Source organism: Martes martes, assembly GCF_963455335.1.
Source record: "Martes martes genome assembly, chromosome: 4".
NCBI classification, from domain to species: domain Eukaryota; kingdom Metazoa; phylum Chordata; class Mammalia; order Carnivora; family Mustelidae; genus Martes; species Martes martes.
This window is the reverse complement of record NC_137891.1, coordinates 155,217,549-155,235,661: the sequence shown is the minus strand read 5'-3', so window position 1 is coordinate 155,235,661 and position 18,113 is coordinate 155,217,549. Positions and strand designations below refer to the sequence as shown.

General features: G+C 54.6%; 1 protein-coding gene across 2 annotated transcripts; it reads left to right on the top strand.

Moving 5' to 3' along the window:
- Positions 1-9,655: 9,655 nt before the first annotated feature.
- On the top strand, positions 9,656-14,942 carry DMBX1 (diencephalon/mesencephalon homeobox 1; the record flags this gene model as incomplete). 2 transcript variants are annotated; one of them, XM_080802516.1, is made up of 4 exons in its annotated part: positions 9,656-9,809; positions 12,914-13,092; positions 13,338-13,686; positions 14,491-14,942. In XM_080802516.1, the coding sequence occupies 4 exons, from the start codon at positions 9,656-9,658 to the stop codon at positions 14,940-14,942; spliced, it is 1,134 nt and encodes a 377-aa protein (XP_080658642.1). The 2 variants fall into 2 exon arrangements, with proteins under 2 accessions (XP_080658642.1, XP_080658641.1); XM_080802515.1 differs by having other exon boundaries at positions 12,899-13,092.
- Positions 14,943-18,113: the final 3,171 nt, after the last annotated feature.

Sequence of the window (18,113 nt, the reverse complement as noted above, 5' to 3'; positions counted from 1 at the left end):
CTCCGACTGTTCTTCGAACTTGAGCAGGGTTTCCGGCAGCGGCAAAGCGGAGACTTGTATGGACCCGACGCCACCAGGCAGGAGTGCCTTTCCCAGCTGGGGTTACTCCTCGCGGCCAGTCCACCGCCACTGCGGGCGCCGCTTCAGTGCGCCCGGGTCACTGGAGCCCACCGGGTCTGGCGACCCCTTCCAGCCTGCACAGCTCTATCCGCCAGGTTTGTCTGAATCCCTCGACCGCGCGTCTGTCTACCAGGACGTGTGTCCGCGCACAGGGCGGGAACCAAATTCTCTGAGCCGGCACCGCGCACTCCTCCCCGACTTCCTCCCGCACTCCAAGGCCCACACCTGGGTCTCTCCGCGCTGGCACCGGTCTGGGTCTGGACGAGTCCGGGAGGCCCACTGGTCCCCGCGGAGCCCTAAGCGGGGGCGTCCCAGACGAGCGAACCCGCCTCCTCTGCGCGGATGGGAGGCGGGAACGTGCTGGTGGCCGACCTCCGCGCCACCCTGGCTCCGACCAAGACTTCTCCCTTTTCTCTGGTGTTCTGCTGCATCTATGCTGGAAAGGAAGTGGAGAACCGAGCAATCATTTGGAGTTCTACTCCCAGGACCCGTGATCAGGCCTCCCCCGCACCAGACTGTCTGCAAGAGCATACGTGCTCCAGGGGTTTCGGGTTTGAGAAAAAAGAACAAAAATTGGCCTTTCTCGTCTTTTCTCCCTCTCTCTGCCGCATTTCACTGCCTTAAAAAAATTAACTCCAGCCGCCTGATTTCTTTGCACCCCACAACATTAAGCACCTCAGAAAACCAGAGGAGAGTAGGCAGAGTGGCCTCCCTTAGTCTCGGCCCATTAGCCTGCGGGGGGCTAATTACCCCAATTAGCTTCTGATTTATAATTAATGGCTCGGACCAAGGGATAATTGGATGTTAATGGATAACAGTTTGTGTAGGGAACTAAGCTCCTGGGCTCCTCAAGAGGGCCATGGGGGGCGGGGCCCGTCCTGAGACCCACATCTGACCCTGGAGCTCTCCCCACTGGGGTGGGGGGGCATCCCTAAACCCAGAGGGAAGGTAAGAATCTCCTTTGAGGAATTGATGAGCTCTAGGCACCAGACCACTGCCCCATCTGAGCTGACCCTTGGAAAGCTACACACCCTGAGGCCCACCTGTCCTTGGCTCCAAATCCAGAACCACTTTGGGGGCCCTCAGCTGAAGGGGGCCACTGGAGTTTCTGGACCTCAACAAAAGCCCATTTCCTCCCTATGTGGATCAAGCGGTGTGAGGTTAATGGTACCAATGTGGGGGGTCATGGTACCTTTATGAAATGACACTGGGGGATGGGGCATGGCCAAAGTGAGAGCACTGGCCCGGGGTTCATGTGGGACAGGGTCAGGGCTCAGTCCGTGGCCAGGTCAGGGTCACAGTTATGGCCAGGAGGTGGCGTGGCTTCTGCTGGGGACATGAAAGTAGGGCAGGTTGGGCAGGTGAGGGGGAGACTCTGGGCTTTGGCTCACTCAGTTCTGGGCTCTGCTGCTTCTTTTACTTCTCCAAATGCTGGGCTCTTCTCATCCAAGACATCTGACCATTCTCCTAGAATCTGAGCCCGTGGGCATTATATTACCCCAGAGTCCACGGCCTGACAAACAGGGGCTCTCTTTACATGAAGAATCAGGGTCTAATGGCCCCTGTGCTGGGTACTGAGAACTGGCTCTGGAGTCAGATCCTGCCCTACAGGAGCCCCCTAACTGGTGAGCCCTTCGTGAGCACTGAGCTCTCACTGCGGAGTAGGCCTCCGGCTTTCATCCTGGCTAAACTGCTTAGCTGTGTGGCTCTGGGCAAATGACTTTACCTCCTTGAGTCTCAGATTCCTTATCAGTCAAATGGGAATTACGAGATTGTTATAAGGGTTAAATGAGATGCCGCTTGTCAGGTCTCTATCAGGATGGCTGGTAAAAAGAGTTATGGTTATGTCTTGGGTGAAGGGCAGGCAGATGGGCAGCTAACTATAATCTGGTGAGGGAAAGCTATGATAGGAGTTTGAAGAAGTCACCTGACCCAGCCTGGAGTATCAAGGAAGGCTTCCTGGAAAAGGGGGTACCTAAGCCTGGTGTGAGGGATCAGGAGTTCTTCAGCTGGAGGAAGAGTGTGTCCAGAGGTGAAGGCAGCAACACAGTGACTTTGGAGAGTTGTACCTCGATGGTGGGTGGGAGGGTGGTGGTGCAGGAGGCTGGGGGCGAGCAAAAGAAGTAGAAATGATGAATTTGGAAATGGCTTTCAGGAAATTTGTCTTTGAAGGGACCAGAGATAACTGGTCTGAGAGATGAGCCTATTTGTTTTAAAAGGAGAAAATGGAAACAGGTCTGAATGTGTACTGATAGGAGCAGCAGGGTGGGGGTTGTCATCTGGGGGGGGGTAATCTGAGGGAGGGGGATGTGCCCCTCATTCTCCAGTTCTTACACACCTAGAAGCAAAATGATGCCACGTTTCCAGCCATCAGCCCTTAAGTATGTCTCTAGAATGAGTCCTTGGCCATTTCCTGTGGCCTTGCTGGCCACGTTGAATCACTGAATTGTTGGCACTGTGGCCCCCTTGGGCGGGCGGCCGTCAGTGGGGGAATCTGGCCCCTGGCAAGGGGAGGAAGTGGCTGGTTCCTGGGCTTTCTGCACCTTTGAGTGCCTGACACTGACAGCGGAGATTTTCGGAGTTGGAGGCTTCGGAGAGAAGCTATAGAACAGTGCCTGAGAGGGAGCCGCGCTGGAGACGCATTCATCTCAAGTCTGCTCTCTGATCTGGTGCCCGCAGGGCCCTTGCTCAGAGACGGGCAGGGTTGTCGATACCCCCTTACTTCACATGTCCCCACTGCTCTTTCTTGGCAACTCAGGACTAAGGACCCATGTGGGAATAGGGGTACTTACTGGGAGGGGCTCAACTTTTCCAGTTCCCAAACAGGCCAGCCAAGGGTAACTTACCTCCCTTGAGCCTCAGTTCCTCCTCTGTAAAGCCGAGGTGACAACGGTACCTCCCTCACAGAGCTGAGGGAAGAGATTACTGAGGTGACCACTGCTGGATATCTGGCATGTGCTTCTCTTAAAATCTTGGACCACTGCTTAAAGCTGTTAAGTCTTCGGGGTCCTCTTGGTCAGCGCCTTGCTTCCCGCACCCACATGTACCCCCATGAAGGAATCTCTCCTCCTCAGCCTCCCGCAAGGGGCTGGCCAGCCCTGGGTTACTGTGGGACCTTGAGCAGGTGGTTTTACCTCCCTGAGCCTCAGTTTTCTTGTTCATATAATGGGGATAATAATTCCTAACTAGCAGGGTTGTGCAGAAGCTCGTGAGCGAGAAGAGGGCCTGGCTCCTGGTTGGTGCACACTGTGAGGTGGCTGGCATCATTAATGAGAAAATGTGTCCGTCGGGGCTTGGAACAGAGGAGGCGAAGTCCTCAGAGAACACTGGTTCCTCCCCTTCTGCTTTGTTTCCTTCCCTCTAAACTAAGTTGTTTTGCCTTGCTCCCCACCGTGTGTGGGACAGAGAGAAAACAGAGGGGGAAGTAAAAGTTGGGAACAGGAGAGGAGGAGGGGAAGAGAGAGGGCGTGGACCTGTGGGGCACTAAGCCCAGTATGACCAAAAGAAGGGTCCACTTTCCTGGTAATCAAAGACACCTCGTGCGCAGTTTCCTAGCAGTCTTGCTGTTAATTTATAAAAAATGCCCCCTAATAAAATTCTGCTTGATTCTTCGATTGGCTGGGCATTAGGCCGCAGCCAGCAGCGACGCGGGGACATAACGGATGCATTTGCAGATTTGGAAAATTAAAGCCATCTATATGGTGCCTGTGGCGGGAGATCCGCCGATCTGCTTGCTTAATGAAATATAAAGATTCTTTTAACCAATGTAAGCACAATTCGACAGCTTGTGAAACGCGGCCGCGCCGTGATGGATGGCTCTCCTGGCTCGCCAGGAATTGCGGGGCGGCACCTTTTAAATATATAATTGATTCTGTTTGGAGTGTGCAGTGGGCTGAGCCCGTGCGGGGCCCGGCCTGGGGCCAGGAGTGCAGGGCCCTGTTTAGAGGCTCCTGCAGGCCCTGCGGGACACCAGCCTGGGTGGCTCTTGGCCTGGCTAGGGGGACCCATGCCCTCAGAAGTGGCTGTGCATGGGGTTCCGGCCGCTGGGCCCTGGCTGAGGACCCCAGGGCGGGTCTGGGAGGCCCTGATTGCTGGGAAAGGGCCCACTGATCAGCCTTCTCCCCAAACTCTGGCTTCTAATCCTGAGGACAGAGGAGGTGATGGGACTGGGGCTCTGAGTGTCTGTTCTGCCCTGAGGACCATCCTGAGCCACGGGGGCCCTGTTTCCTTCAACCATTCCCTCAGCTCTCTTAGCCTGTGGTTCTTTCTCATCCATTCAGCATTTATGATTTACTAAACACTGGCTGCGTACCAGGCTCTGTGCTAGCTGTTGCAGAAACAAACAAAAAAAGGAAAAGACAAATCTGTTCATTTTCTCTATGTTGATCTACCTCTGCATCAACTCTATCTCCTTGGTTTTTCTACGTTGTTCTCCTTGTATTTCTCTCTTGCTCTCCCTCAGACCTTATTCTGAGGGTACCATTTAGTGTGTGTTCCTCTGGTCACACGCACACATACACACCCCCTTTCATGCACGCACACAGAGACATGAACAGCTGCAGATGTGCATAAACACAGACCCACACACCGTTAGGTGGCCGGTCGCGGTCTGGCTGTGCACACACATGGGCACACGTGAGCACTGAGTCTGCACTGAGAAGAGCTGCAGACTTGGGACTGTGTGCTGCCACATGTGTGCACTCCGGTGGCGAGTGGCATCCACAGATGAGGGCCCCTCTGTGGCCTCAGAGGAGACCTGGGGCCCTGACGTCCACCTGGAGTGAGGAAGAGGAGTGTGAAGCTGGGGAGAGGGAAGCTCAGCTGGGAAGATTTGGGCTCACACGTAGTCTCATCTCGCGACATACACGTGCGTGCGTGCACACATACTCACACGCATGCACAAGCGTGCACACTGGGGAAATGTGCTATTTCTCTGCTGCCGTCCTGTTGCCTTGGATCAAATCAGAGATGCGGGAAGTCAGGGAATGGAACATGCTGGAATAAGAGCCTGCGTGATCGGGGTTAGGAAACACGAGTTCCTGGGAAGAACCTCACCGTGGAAACCTGTTCCACCACTTCCTAGCTGCTTGCCCTTGAACAAATTAATCGGTCTTTCTCACCTTCCACTTCCGCATCTGATAAACACAGTCCCCACCTCCTATGGTGTTGGGAGGACGGAGGGAGATGGCTGATGTATCTGAGATGCTTCATACATAGTAGTTTGTATTAATCTATCCTCACCTCCTGGGCCCTGCCTCTGTGCCTGACTTTGTGATCTGGGCTGTGGTGGGGAGTCCAGAAATGTGTGGGATACCCCATTAACCCTCAAGGAGCTCGGTCTTGGGGGCGGGTGGTAGAAGTGTCATCACACGACTCCGATTCAGGGGCTAGAGTTAAGAAATTCCGTGGAAGGTGCTTTGTGTGGTGAGCAGGGCTCCGAGTGTGTTCAGGAATCTGATGTGGTTGCTGTTGTTTTCTTACTGTGGACATCATCATTTCTATGACCTGAGCTTAGCGATCTGGAGCCTGGAGATGTGAGAGATACCTTCTTAGGGACTAGTTGGGAAAGAAGGTGTTAGTTGAACTAGGCCTTGATGGAGAAGGAGGAATTTGGCAGGTGGAAGTAATGGTTTTTCAGGTGGAGGGGCCAGCAGCAGCAAAGGCTGGAGGTGACAAGAGGGAGTGGCAGGTAATCTGAGATTGCTGGGTGCTGGGGAGAGGGAGGGCATCAGGCCGGAGGGGTGAGCAGAGGCCGGACTGGGAAGGTCTTGGAGACCTTCAGGGGACCAGTGAGCTGGGAAAGTCATGGTGCCGGGAGAGGTACCTCTTTGGCTTTAGTTAATAAAGACTTGTCTTGCATCAAAAACTGTGAGATCAGCAATAATTAAGTCAATTAAAATGTCACCACGTCGACAGCAGTGAGTCTTAAAGCAACAAAACCCTGCAGGGGTGGGGGAAGGGAATGGATAAAATTACCTCTAAACTCTGTTCCCTCTTCCTCACCTGGAGCTTGTGATGCCTTTTGGGGCCTGGCTTCAATCCCACATCCACTGGAACACGTGGATAACCCTCCCCATCCCCACCCTCAAAAAAGGAAAGAAAGAAAAGATATAAATGTGAAAATCACCAGTAATCCCATCTGCTATCTCCCAGAGATAACCTCCGTTAACATCTCAGGGTCTCACCTTCCAGACTTCTTTTCTATGCATATTTATACATACATTACAAAGATGGGATCATATCATGCATACTGTTACCTATTTCTTCCACCCAGCAATATATTGTGAGCATTAGCACGTAGAGATAGATACACATCATTGTCTCAGACTGTGGCACGGTATTCCAGCGCGGGCGTGACTGTCCCCTCATTTACTGAACTAACCTCTCTTGATGGACAGTGAGGTTTCCAATTGTTCGCCCCCATAGGCGGAGCTGTGATAAGCATTCCTGTACACACATCTCTGCATATTTGAGGGATATGTTTCTGGAAATGGAATTGTTGAGTCAAATGAGGCTCTTTCTAAAGGCTTCTGATGCAGGAAGGAAAGCTCTTTTGTCAGCGAAGTAGAAGGACCATTTGCCACTCCTCTAGATAACCCTGGGTAATCATTTTTTTTCATATTTGCTAATCTGATTGGTGAAAAAAATTGTATCTCATTGTTTCTACTTTTATTTCTTTGGTTACAAGGAAAGGTGAGCTTTTTGTCCTAGGTCAAATGGCTATTCGTGTTTTTCCTAATAAGTTGTCTCTTCAGTTACTTTGCTGTCTTTTATTAAGGAGACCATCTTTTTTTTTTTTAAGATTTTATTTATTCATTTGACAGAGATCACAAGCAGGCAGAGAGGCGGGCAGAGAGAGAGGAAGGGAAGGAGGCTCCCTGCTGAGTGAGCAGAGAAGCCCAACTCGGGGCTCCATCTCGATCCCAGGACCCTGAGACCATGACCTGAGCTGAAGGCAGAGGCTTTAACCCACTGAACCACCCAGGAGCCCCCATCTTTTTGTTTCGAGAGAAGAGCTCTTTATATATTACAAACATTCTCTTATTTTTATTTGTGCTATTTTTTTAAATCAATTTTGCTCTGTCATATATATGGCAAAGATTTTTCTAAGTTTGTCGTTTGCCTTTTAGCTTTGTTTATGTTATATTCTATTCTACAGTGTTTAAACCCTATGTCGTCGTGTCTATCCTTCTTTTCTCTTAGATGTCTCCCCTTGGCGTCATGTTTACAGGCACAGAATGGGCCTAAGAAAATGTTGTTAGGTGTTACGTGTGAGTGTTGACTCAGAAATCTATAAAGCCAGCCCTCAACTCCTGATTTGTATATCCCACTGCCAATTCAACACCCTTACTTGGAAGTCAGATCCATATTTCACACTTAGCATGTTCCCCCCCAAAACCTTGATTTCTGTTGCCTCCTCCTCAGACCCCCTTCTCCCTCAATGCTCCTGACTCAGGAAAAAGAGAGAGAGCATGAGGAGGGGCAGAGGGAGAGGGAGAAGCAGATTCCCTATTGAGCAGGGAGCCCGACGCAGGGCTCGATCCCAGGATCCTGAGATACGACCTGAGCAGAAGGCAGAGGCTTAACCCACTGAGCCACCCAGGTGTCCCCCCCTTTTTTTTCACATAAGCTCTACACCCAATGTGGGGGTTGAACTTACAACCCTGAGATGAACAGTCGCATGCTGTGCCAACTGAGCCCGCCAGGCACCCGGAGTCATCCTTTTTTTTTTTTTTACCTCTTTTCCTCACATCTTGCAGCTAACCTCTCAGCAGTCATGTTGATTCCTCAAAATATGTCGTGAATCTGACCGCGTCTCACAGCCTCCACTCCTGCTGCCTAGCGGAAGGCACCTGGGTTGCTGGCCTAGCTTTCTGTGGTGAACCGGGCTCTCTGCCTTTCTTCTTGAACCTCTGCAGTCTGCTCTCTGCAGCCAAAGTGAGCTTTTCATGACAAATTGTATCATATTCCTCTTTATTCAAGATCCTGGCATTTTTGGAAACCTTTCCAAAAATGCCAGGAGTCTCCCATCACTGAGGGGATAAAATTCAAAGTCCTTACCATGGGCCCATGAAGCTCTGTGGGGTCTGGCCTCTCCTCTCCCTCCAGCCCCATCCCTTTCACCTGCTCCCTCCCACTCTGGGCTCCAGCTGTCCTGGCTTTCTTGCTGCTCCACACATACTCCAAGCTTCTTCATACCTCAGGGTCTTTGTCCTTGCTGTCCCTTCTGCCTGGAAAGCCTTCGCCCCAGAACTTTGCGTGGCTTCCCTCAAATAGCACAGAGCCCTTTCCGGACCACATGTTCTCAAATAATCTTCCCTTTTCCTCTTACTGTTCTCCTCCTCTGTCTTATTTTTCTTCAGAGCACTTGTTCCCTTCTGACATTATTACATATATTTATGTGTTGTTTGTAGTTCTCCCTCGGAATGTAAATTCCATGAAGGCAAGGACTTTGGTACTTAGTAGGTGGGTGCTTAATCCATACTTATTGAATAAGTATGTGTAATATATAAATGTGTGGGAGTGTAATGTTTGTAGATAAAGCTGCTGCGTGGCTGGGCCTCTGTGAGACCATGAGCAGAGGCACGGGAATAAGGACACTGAATTTGTAGATACTGCTGAGTTTGTGTGTGAATATGACTATGCCTTCCAAAAATGCCACTCCAGGTTGACCTGGGGTGGGCAGTCTGATGAGGACCGTGAGTGGACACCTGGGGCTGACAGGACCTCATGCCGAGCTGGGCGATCTCAGTAGGAAGGATGATAACTTGGCCACCAAAGAATGAGGCTGAAGCAGTGTGGGCAGGCTGGGCCCTGGCTTGGCTGTGTGGCCTCCCCATGTCCCTGCTCTTTCTCTCAAGCCTTACTTAGTAGACCCATCCGTAAATGGGGTCGGTTGCTCTTAAGGAAATGGTAAATAGAGGGAGGAAATCGTAGTAAATCTGTAACAGTCACAGCAATAGTATTCTTACATCTGTATGGCACATGAAGGTCCTAACCCAAGATCTTGTCAGGGCAAATGCCTCAATGTCCCCCGTCCGGCTCTGGACTTGGCCCCATGTGGGCCTCAATGATTGAATGAGTAATAAGTGTGTGAGTGAATCAGTGAAGGTACAGATAAGTCACCTGTGTGACTAAGAGGAGACACAGCTTCGGAAAGCAGCAACGGGGCTGAGAAATGACAATGGCTAACATTATTTAGCACGGGCTATGTGCTGGCCCTCTGCAACAGTCCCATGTGGCAAGTCCTATGACTAGCCCCATTTTGCAGAGGGAGAAACTGGGGGTCGAAGAAGCGAAGTGACTTGCCCAAAGTCACAAAATTCTCGAGTGGCAGAGTTAAGATTCCGGCCCAGGCAGTCTGACCCTGAAGCCCAGAGCATGGGGTGCTTTCCGATGGAGGAGCAGATGCTCTTAAGGGTGAGGCGGGTGTCCCAGGTCTGGGCTGGGAGCAGGTGGTGTCTCCCAAGGGGAGAGTGTGCTACCCTGTGTCATGTCCCATGTCCTCCCTGCCCGTCCGCAGGCGCATGCCGCCATGCAGCACTACGGGGTGAACGGCTACTCGCTGCACGCCATGAACTCTCTCAGTGCCATGTATAACCTGCACCAGCAGGCGGCCCAGCAGGCCCAGCACGCCCCGGACTACCGGCCGTCAGTGCACGCTCTCACGCTGGCTGAGCGCCTGGCTGGTAAGGGCCATGGGGATGGGACCCTGGGGACACAGCAGTGGGGGCTGGGGGTGGAGGAGAGGTCCGGATGGGGAGGCTCTGGGAGAGTCCCCCAGAGGACGGAGGGAGCACTGAGAAAATTTCCTCCAGGAGGCTCTGGAAGTCCCAGGTCACTCAGCAACACAGAGAGGTGTCCATTCAAAATCTCTGCATGACCAGAGCCCTTCTTGTTTGCCAGCACCGTGCTGGGCCCTGAAGCGGTCCTAAGCCTTCAGATTCCTTTCACAACCCTATGGGAGGGGGGGGATGCATTAGCCCATCTCCCAGGAGACTGAGGTAGGAGGGTAAGGGAGCAGTGAGGATTATAGCGGGAATTAGCGGGAAGAGGGCTGGGGTGCCCAGAGGAGGGTATTTCCAGCATGGGAGTCGCATAGATAATAACAACTCCCATGTTTTGAATGTGGAGGATGGACCAGGTGCTGTGTGAGGCTTTCTCTGTGCATCAATTTCAAGGCCAATAAAGAGAGGTTATTATATCCATTTCATGGACAAGGAGACTGAGGCTCAGAGAGGTTACATCTCGGTGGGGGTGGGACTGGGGGGTTTGGAAAAGACATGATGGGTAAAAATAGCACTTTGAAGTCTCGGATCTGTGGTTACTGCAGATCTGCCCATTCACCTCTGCTCTCAGAGCCAGGGTCTCCCCTTATACAGAGGGGACAATAGGCTGGCTGGGAAGTTGTTTGAGGTAACATACTCAAAGTATTCGGCAGAGCCTGGGAGGAGCTCAGAAGTCATAAGGTAAGTGGCCCCAAGGGAGCTGTAGGCTTGTGTCCCCCCTCTGCCTTTCAGCCTCTCACTGGGCAAGAGAAGGACGTGACAGCATAGGCTAGGGACATAATTCCTGGGGGGAGGGGAGTGCCTCCCACTCTCTCCTGTCCCAGGTCAGCTGGTGAGCCCCTGTGGGCCCAGCCCTGTGCCAGACAGTACTCAGAGGGCTCGAGAGCAGTCCCCGGGAGATCGGCGCTTCGAGACGCCTAGGAGAGCATGGCAGGAGTGAAGCGAGGTTCCTGTGGTGGGACAGCTCAGAGCATCGGAGGCTGGTGTCTTCAGAGAGGACTTCCTGCCAGCTGTGGGGCAGGAGCCACGCCTTAGAAAGGAATGATTGGTGAGGGGAACCCATGAGCAAAGGCACAGAAAAGGGGCGAGATATGAGGACCCCGCCTGGAAAGAGTTGCTGGCCTGGCAGGGAGGGGGAGGTGGCATTCCCACTCCAAGACCCTGCCAGCCTTGGGGCCAAGTCTCAGCGGATAAAATGGAGCCCCTGGTTTACCCTTCTCTAGATCAGTGTGGGGCATGAGTCTTCAGTGTGGGTATGGTCTTGTCCCGGCTCTGGCGGCTTCCCTGGTTGGGCGTGAATTCCCTATGTCCAACCTGTGTGAGATCCAGAGAGGAATTGGGGATGGGGGCTCCCCGCCGCTGGTGGGGGCAGAGGAACTGGAATAGTTAGCTCTGTACCCCAGTTCTCCAATTCCTAAGAAGGAAGAACATGAGCTCCAGGTGGGCCTTTGTTTGGGCAGGTTCTGGGGATGGGACAGATAGCCTGGCCTCCCCTGTGATCACCAAGGCTTTTGGTCCCTGGAGCCAGTGGCAGGATGCTGAATTCTTGCTCCCTCAACCAGGGTTTAGCTGACTGAAGAGGGGTCCCTGGTCCCCAGGTAACGAGCAGGAGCTCAGTCTGTGCTGGGATTAGTGCCAATTTGTGAGAGTTTCAGGGTTCCCTCTTGAAGCTGAAGGAGCAACCCCAAAGTCTGAGCCTTTCTGGACACCCAGTTGCCTCCTTCTTCATTTAGGGGGTTGTGGATGACTCCCCAGTCCCTGGCGCACAGGAGAAGGCTCTGGCAGCCCCATCAGAGCCTGACACAGCTCGGGTTCTCTTCAATGTAGACAGCCCAGGACCATTTATGGGCAGTGGGAGGCAGGGAGAGAGGTTACTGTCCATCCACTGGGGTCTAGTGAAGCTGAAGGGCTGGATCCTAGACACCAGCCCTAGGCAGACCTCTATTTTGAGTTGCTTTCTTTTCTTTTCTTTTAAGATTTTACTTATTTATTTGAGAGAGAGAACATGAGTGGGGGTAGGGGCAGAGGCAGAAGGAGAAGCAGGCTCCCTGCTTAGCAGGGAGCCTGATGCGGGGCTTGATCCCAGGACCCTGGGCTCATGACCTGAGCTGAAGGCAGAAGCTGAACCGCCTGAGCCACCCAGGCGCCCCTTGAGTTGTCTTCATGTTACCAGCCTGTGAGCAAGCCTGTAGAAGTGGTGGTCCCCCAGCTCTGTCTCCGCTCCAAACCTGCGGTAGTTAGAACTTTATCTTTTTGTTCTTTTGTGAGGAAGCGGCCCAAAGGGTCAAGACTAGATGCGAAAATTTTCTTGTCCTCTGAGGGTCCTGCCAGAGCCAGGTTTCCTCCTGAGAAGTGAGAGCAGGAGCCTCAGGTCCTGCCGTCAGAGACTCATAGGCCAACTGGGATAACGGGAGTCATACCCAGAGGGCATAGAATCAAGTACCAGTGAGTTGGGGCTACAGGTCAGACCTCCTCTAACTAGACCTTGCAGGTACGTCCCAGCTGCCAGCCAGGCTCCGCACAGTCAGAGGCCAGTGTCCCGCCGGTATCCAGAATCTAAGGGTCATGGAATATTAGAACCTTGGTGACACTGATGTACAGATTATTAACATCAGCTGGTCTCAGGATATGATACTGATAGCATCCTAGGACTTTAAGGATCTTAGAGCAGTGTCCACCTCCCTACCCACCCAGACCAGATGAGGAAGACCCCTGTCAGTCATATTCCTGACAGCTGTTCATGGAGATGAGTTAGACCTCTGGTTGTCATCAGAGAGGACTTCCTGCAGGCTGTGGGGTCCTTACAGCGAATGTGGGCATGGGGAGATCTTGAAACCCCAACTGTATGGAGAGAAGATGGTGATTTCCAAGGGGAAAGGGCCAGGACCCAGGTCTGCAAGGGCCTGAGTGTCCACAGTGGGTCAGAGCAAAGTAAGATTCAAAACCTATTTCCCATAATTAAATGGGCCCCCTCTCCTTGCCCTCCAACGGCTGTACATTTCAAGACATCATCTTGGAGGCCCGCTATGGCTCGCAGCACCGCAAACAGCGCCGCAGCCGCACAGCGTTTACGGCTCAGCAGCTCGAGGCCCTGGAAAAGACCTTCCAGAAGACCCACTACCCGGATGTGGTGATGCGTGAGAGGCTGGCCATGTGCACCAACCTGCCTGAGGCCCGGGTGCAGGTAGGGCCCCGTTCCTCTAAGGAGACCTTGCAGACCCGCACCAGCCCAGCAGTCTGGCTTCCCACTGCCCGGGAGCCGCCCTTTCCACCCCCACGGAACTGCTTTCTCCTGTGAACTCAGGCAGTGATAGGAGGGGAGTTTTGGAAGGGATTGAGGGTGCACGTTTCCTGGGGGGTGCGGGGAGCAATGCTATCACGCACCTCCGCACCCAGCGCCACAACCTGCAGCTCCTCTCCCATCCCCAGGTGTGGTTCAAGAACCGCAGGGCCAAGTTCCGAAAGAAGCAGCGCAGCCTGCAGAAAGAGCAGCTCCAGAAGCAGAAGGAGGCCGAAGGCTCCCACGGGGAAGGCAAGACAGAGGCCCCAACCCCAGACGCCCAGCTGGAGACTGAACAGCCCCCAAGCCTGCCCAGTGGTGACCCCCCCACTGAGCTTCACCTGAGCCTGTCTGAGCAGTCGGCCAGTGAGTCAGCCCCCGAGGACCAGCCAGACCGGGAGGAGGATCCCCGGGCAGGGGCTGAGGACCCCAAAACTGAGAAGAGCCCTGGGGCTGAGAGCAAGGGGCTGGGCTGCAAGAGGGGCAGCCCCAAGGCAGGTGAGGCTTGGCAGGTGCTGTGGGGCAGGGGTGGAGGGGCAGGGGCCCAGCCCAGGGAGAACAGCCAGATCTGGGGCAGGACAGGGGCCGAGTGCATGAGCTGGATCAGAGCCACGGGGAGTCAGCTCTTACACAGGGCACTAGGGCAGGACCTCGGGGGAAGGAGTTGGCTAGAGCCGGCCTGGGCCAGCCCTTCACTCTTCAGTTGCTGAATCCTGAAAGGTCTTGGGGGTTCTGGGGAGGGAGTGGGTGGCAGGGGAGGGGACTGACTGCTCAGGGCAAAAACTATTTATCAACCATTATAGAAATTTGATGGTATTTTAACAACCAGTACAGACAAAGTAGTGCCTATTGGGCGAATACCACATTGGTCCCAGGGATTCTCACGGGCGGGAGAGACAGAGCCATATTTCTGAAGGAACAGAGCTGTGGCATGAGGCATAGCTCAGACACAAATCCTGAGCCCAGCCAGAGAGCTGGCAAGGGGCAGGAGCCACAGACAGGGGAGGGGACAGGGAGGTGACAGTGCTTGAAATGAAAACGAGAATCCCCAAGAAGTAAGACATGGGGGCCTTGGCAGGCTCCTGACCCTGCCCCCTCCACCCGCCCCCGCAAGGAAGCCTGGATCCCCTCCCTCCCAGGAACCCAAGGGATGCTTCAGAAGCTGCGTGGCTGAGATGAGTGGATGTGGTTTGAGCCAGCATCTGTCTTGTCTGTGGTGTTGAGGGAGCAGAGGGAGCTCCCCGCCCTGGCAGACCACTGCCCTTGTCCTGAGTCCTTGGTTCTCGGTTTCTCTGCTTGCAGATTCCCCAGGCCTGGCGCTGGCTCCTGCAGCCCCCGGGGGTGGCCTCCTGGGCCCCTCCCACTCCTACTCCTCATCCCCGCTGAGCCTCTTCCGGCTGCAGGAGCAGTTCCGCCAGCACATGGCTGCCACCAACAACCTCGTCCATTACTCGTCCTTCGAGGTGGGGGGTCCGGCCCCTGCCGCCGCTGCCGCTGCCGCGGCCGCAGTGCCCTACCTGGGCGTCAATATGGCCCCACTGGGCTCCCTGCACTGCCAGTCCTACTACCAGTCCCTGTCAGCGGCCGCGGCGGCCCACCAGGGCGTGTGGGGGTCCCCGCTGCTGCCCGCGCCCCCCGCCGGCCTGGCACCTGCCTCGGCTGCCCTGAACAGTAAAACCACGAGCATCGAGAACCTGCGGCTTCGGGCCAAGCAGCACGCGGCCTCTCTGGGACTCGATACGCTCCCCAACTGACTGCTGGCCTCAGCCCCAGCCAGGGGTCTTGGGTGCCACCTCCCAGCCCCAGGGTTATCCCCCCCGATGGCTTTCAAGGAATTAACTCTAGGAGCCCAGGGATCCCGGGGCCTTGGAGTCTTGCTCCCAGTCCCTCTCCCCAAGTCCCAGCCCTAGGTGAAGCCCACACTTGCACACCCTCTGCATGGCCCTTGCTTGGATCCCATGGAGGCCACAGGGGGGTGGGGGAGGCGAGGCCAGGGCGCCTGCGGCCTTCTGCTGGGGAGTGAGGCCCGCAGGGGCCAGATCCTCACCCCAGCACAGCCTCCTCCCTGCCTACCCTCCCTCCTCTCTGCCCCCTAGTAAGTCGATGTGTGGAATGTGAGATATAAATATAAATATATAAAGCTATATTTTCAGGCCCCCACCCACCTGCCCCAGACCCCCTGTAGCTCTTGCCTACACCTCCGGTGTCCACATCGCTCTCTGGCTCTCTCCTCCCTCTCTTTCTTCCGAGACCTGCCTCTGTCCTGTTGCCTACCCCACTCTCCCTAGCCTCCAGCATCCCCTGCTCTGGACCTTGGCCCAACATCTTTCCTCCCCACTCCTGCTTTCTTTCTTTGGTGCTGGCTGTGTGGTGTTGTCAGTCCCCAAGGCTTTGTTTTGTTTGGGATTGTGACTTTTTAGTCTTAGTAATTCTGCTTCTTCCTGTTCCTGGTCGCCTACTTCTTCCCACCTGCCTGTCCCCTCCCTGCACAGGTCCTCTTAGGCTGCTGTCCCTTTCCATCCCCAGTGGAGGTGGGAAGGCCTCTGGCTGGAGACCCCCGCTGCCCCTGGAGGAACCAGGACTGGCCCCCTTCGCTGCCCTCCCTCAGGCCCGGCATCTAGAAGCAGTCATGGGTCACATTCTCTTCTCTCTCTTTTCTCAGCTTTGAAGCCCCATTCCCAAGATTGAGGAGGAGGGGAGTGGAGGCAGGAGTGGGGTTGAGGCAGGCAGGAGCAGGGCAGCTTTCCTGCCTGGAAGGTCTCCAGGAAAAGTCCTGGAGCCAGCGTTCAGCCAGGACTGACTGCAGGGCTCTAGATCTTTCTGGTGAGACTTCTCTGGCTGAGGGAGGCAGCAGGGGGAGGGGTGCTCTCAGAGAGGTCCCTCCAGGGGAGCGGGGTTGGGGGCAGGTTCTCCTCTCCCACTGCCTGGCCTCCAGGTTCAGCAGTTAGAGTCCACTGCAGGGGTGGGGCTGAGCCAGGAAGGGAGGCGGAATTCTAACTCCTGGTCACACTAAGTGCAAACCACACAGCAGTGCTCGGTCTCCGTCTTGCTGACGGGCCATCGGGGCCAAGTATTGAAGTGAGGGCTTCCAGCCAGCTAGTCGCTGGCACCGAAAGGTGTGCTCCTGTCCTTGGCTGGGAACCCAGCTCAGCAAACTCCCCTTCCAAGCGGTGTGACCTGGGGTCAGCCCATAGCCTCTCTGGGCCTGTGTTCTGGGCTGGATGAGATGGCCTGTAACATTCTGCATGTCTATGCTCACATCCCCGGCAGGGCAGAAGTTTTTAGTTAAACTAATAACAACAAAAAAAACAGCAAAAAGGTTCTAGAAAGTACACTGGATGAGTTGGAAAATTACTGTTGCCTTGCTGGGGAGCAATGAGTGGTGCGGGTGCAAGCTTCTGCATGGGCACGGCCAGTCTGTGGGCCCCAGTTTCTCAATACATAGAATGGGTCCCTTCGAGTTGAGAAAATCAGGATGGAATCCTGATCTACCTACTTGAGCTACCGTGCCAGCCTCTGTGGTTGCCCCATCGCCGTGCCTTCACACAGTGTCAGGGGCTCAGGGCAAGGGGAGGAGAGTGGCCAGCACAGATTCCAAGTTGTGATGCCCAACTCTCTGTGACTCCGCTGCCGAGCCCTCCACCCCCTCCTTAGAGAAACTGCATCTAGAAAGGGGGGTGCAGAGTCCTAAGGTGTGTCTCTTCTCCCTGTGCCAAGGGGCAGAGGGCTGTCTGTTGGTGCCAGGCACATCCTTGGGCGGAGGGGAATGTCCATCTGAGCTGGGGCAGATGGAGAAGTCTTTGGGTGGGAAAAAGTGAGGGAGATGGTAGCCTGGGCCCGGAAAGCTATTTGAACAAGGCAATGGTGTGAGACTAGGTGGCCGGTGGGGCAAGGGGCCCTGGTTTCATGAGAGGCGAGGTTGAAGGCCTTGAATCCAGGCTAAAGGCCTCACCCTGATGGGGCAAGCACCAAGACAGGCAGGTGGGGATGGAGGGGATGAGTTGAACCGGGATCTGGGATCTGGGATCTGGGATCTGGGATCTGGGATTTGGAAGGTGAATCCAACAGCCACAGGAGCATCAGATGAAAAGAGACTTAGGCAGGAGGACTGAAGCAGGGAGGCGGTGGAGATGCTAGGAGACAGAAGGGATTTTTGGTCTGTCTTCTGGGATCAGTTCCAGGAAGATCTGTTTCTGAAGTGAAAACAGTCTCATCTAGACCAAGCATGAGCACTGATGCTTTTCCCAGTCCCTGGATACAGGAGACTGTCAGTGGGCCTTGGAATCCAGCAGCTCTGGACCTCACCACCTCCTCCAGGAAGCCTCCCCTGACCTTAGGGGCAGGTCCACCCTGGAGCCATGTTCTGTCGTGGCTGGAGCCAGGCCCTCCTCAGGCTCGGCCAGCTTCCCTCAGATCTTTGTCAACACTTCATTCGATTGAGCCGCCTACACCAGCCCAGAGAAGACAGGGAGAGCGTGTATGACCCCCGGCCCCTGGAGTGGGAGTCAACCTAGTTTAGGGGACCAGCCTGAGTTCCTGAAAGTGGCTAGAGAGTGAGAGGACATCATACTGAGTCTCCTACCGGAGCCTGAGGGTATGGACTTGGGGTGGGCCCCTTGCCCTGAGATGGAGGCCTTTCCAGGCCTGCTGGCTCACGCTGAGACTCCGTCTCTGACTGTTCCTTCCAGGAAAGCCTCCTTCCTCACCTCTCCCTCTGATTTGAGGGCTCCGTTTCCCTGCTTCTTCATTGCTGCGAGCATGGTCCAGGAGCCTGGGCCTCTCCCCGACTCCTCAGCTGGTGGGCTAGACAGACTGCTTTCCACCCCAGCCGCTTTGTGACCATTTGTGCTTAGAGGTCATGCCAGGCCGTGGCAAAAAAACACTGTGTACCGTATTTATTTATTCTGTTAGCTGAAAAAAACAAG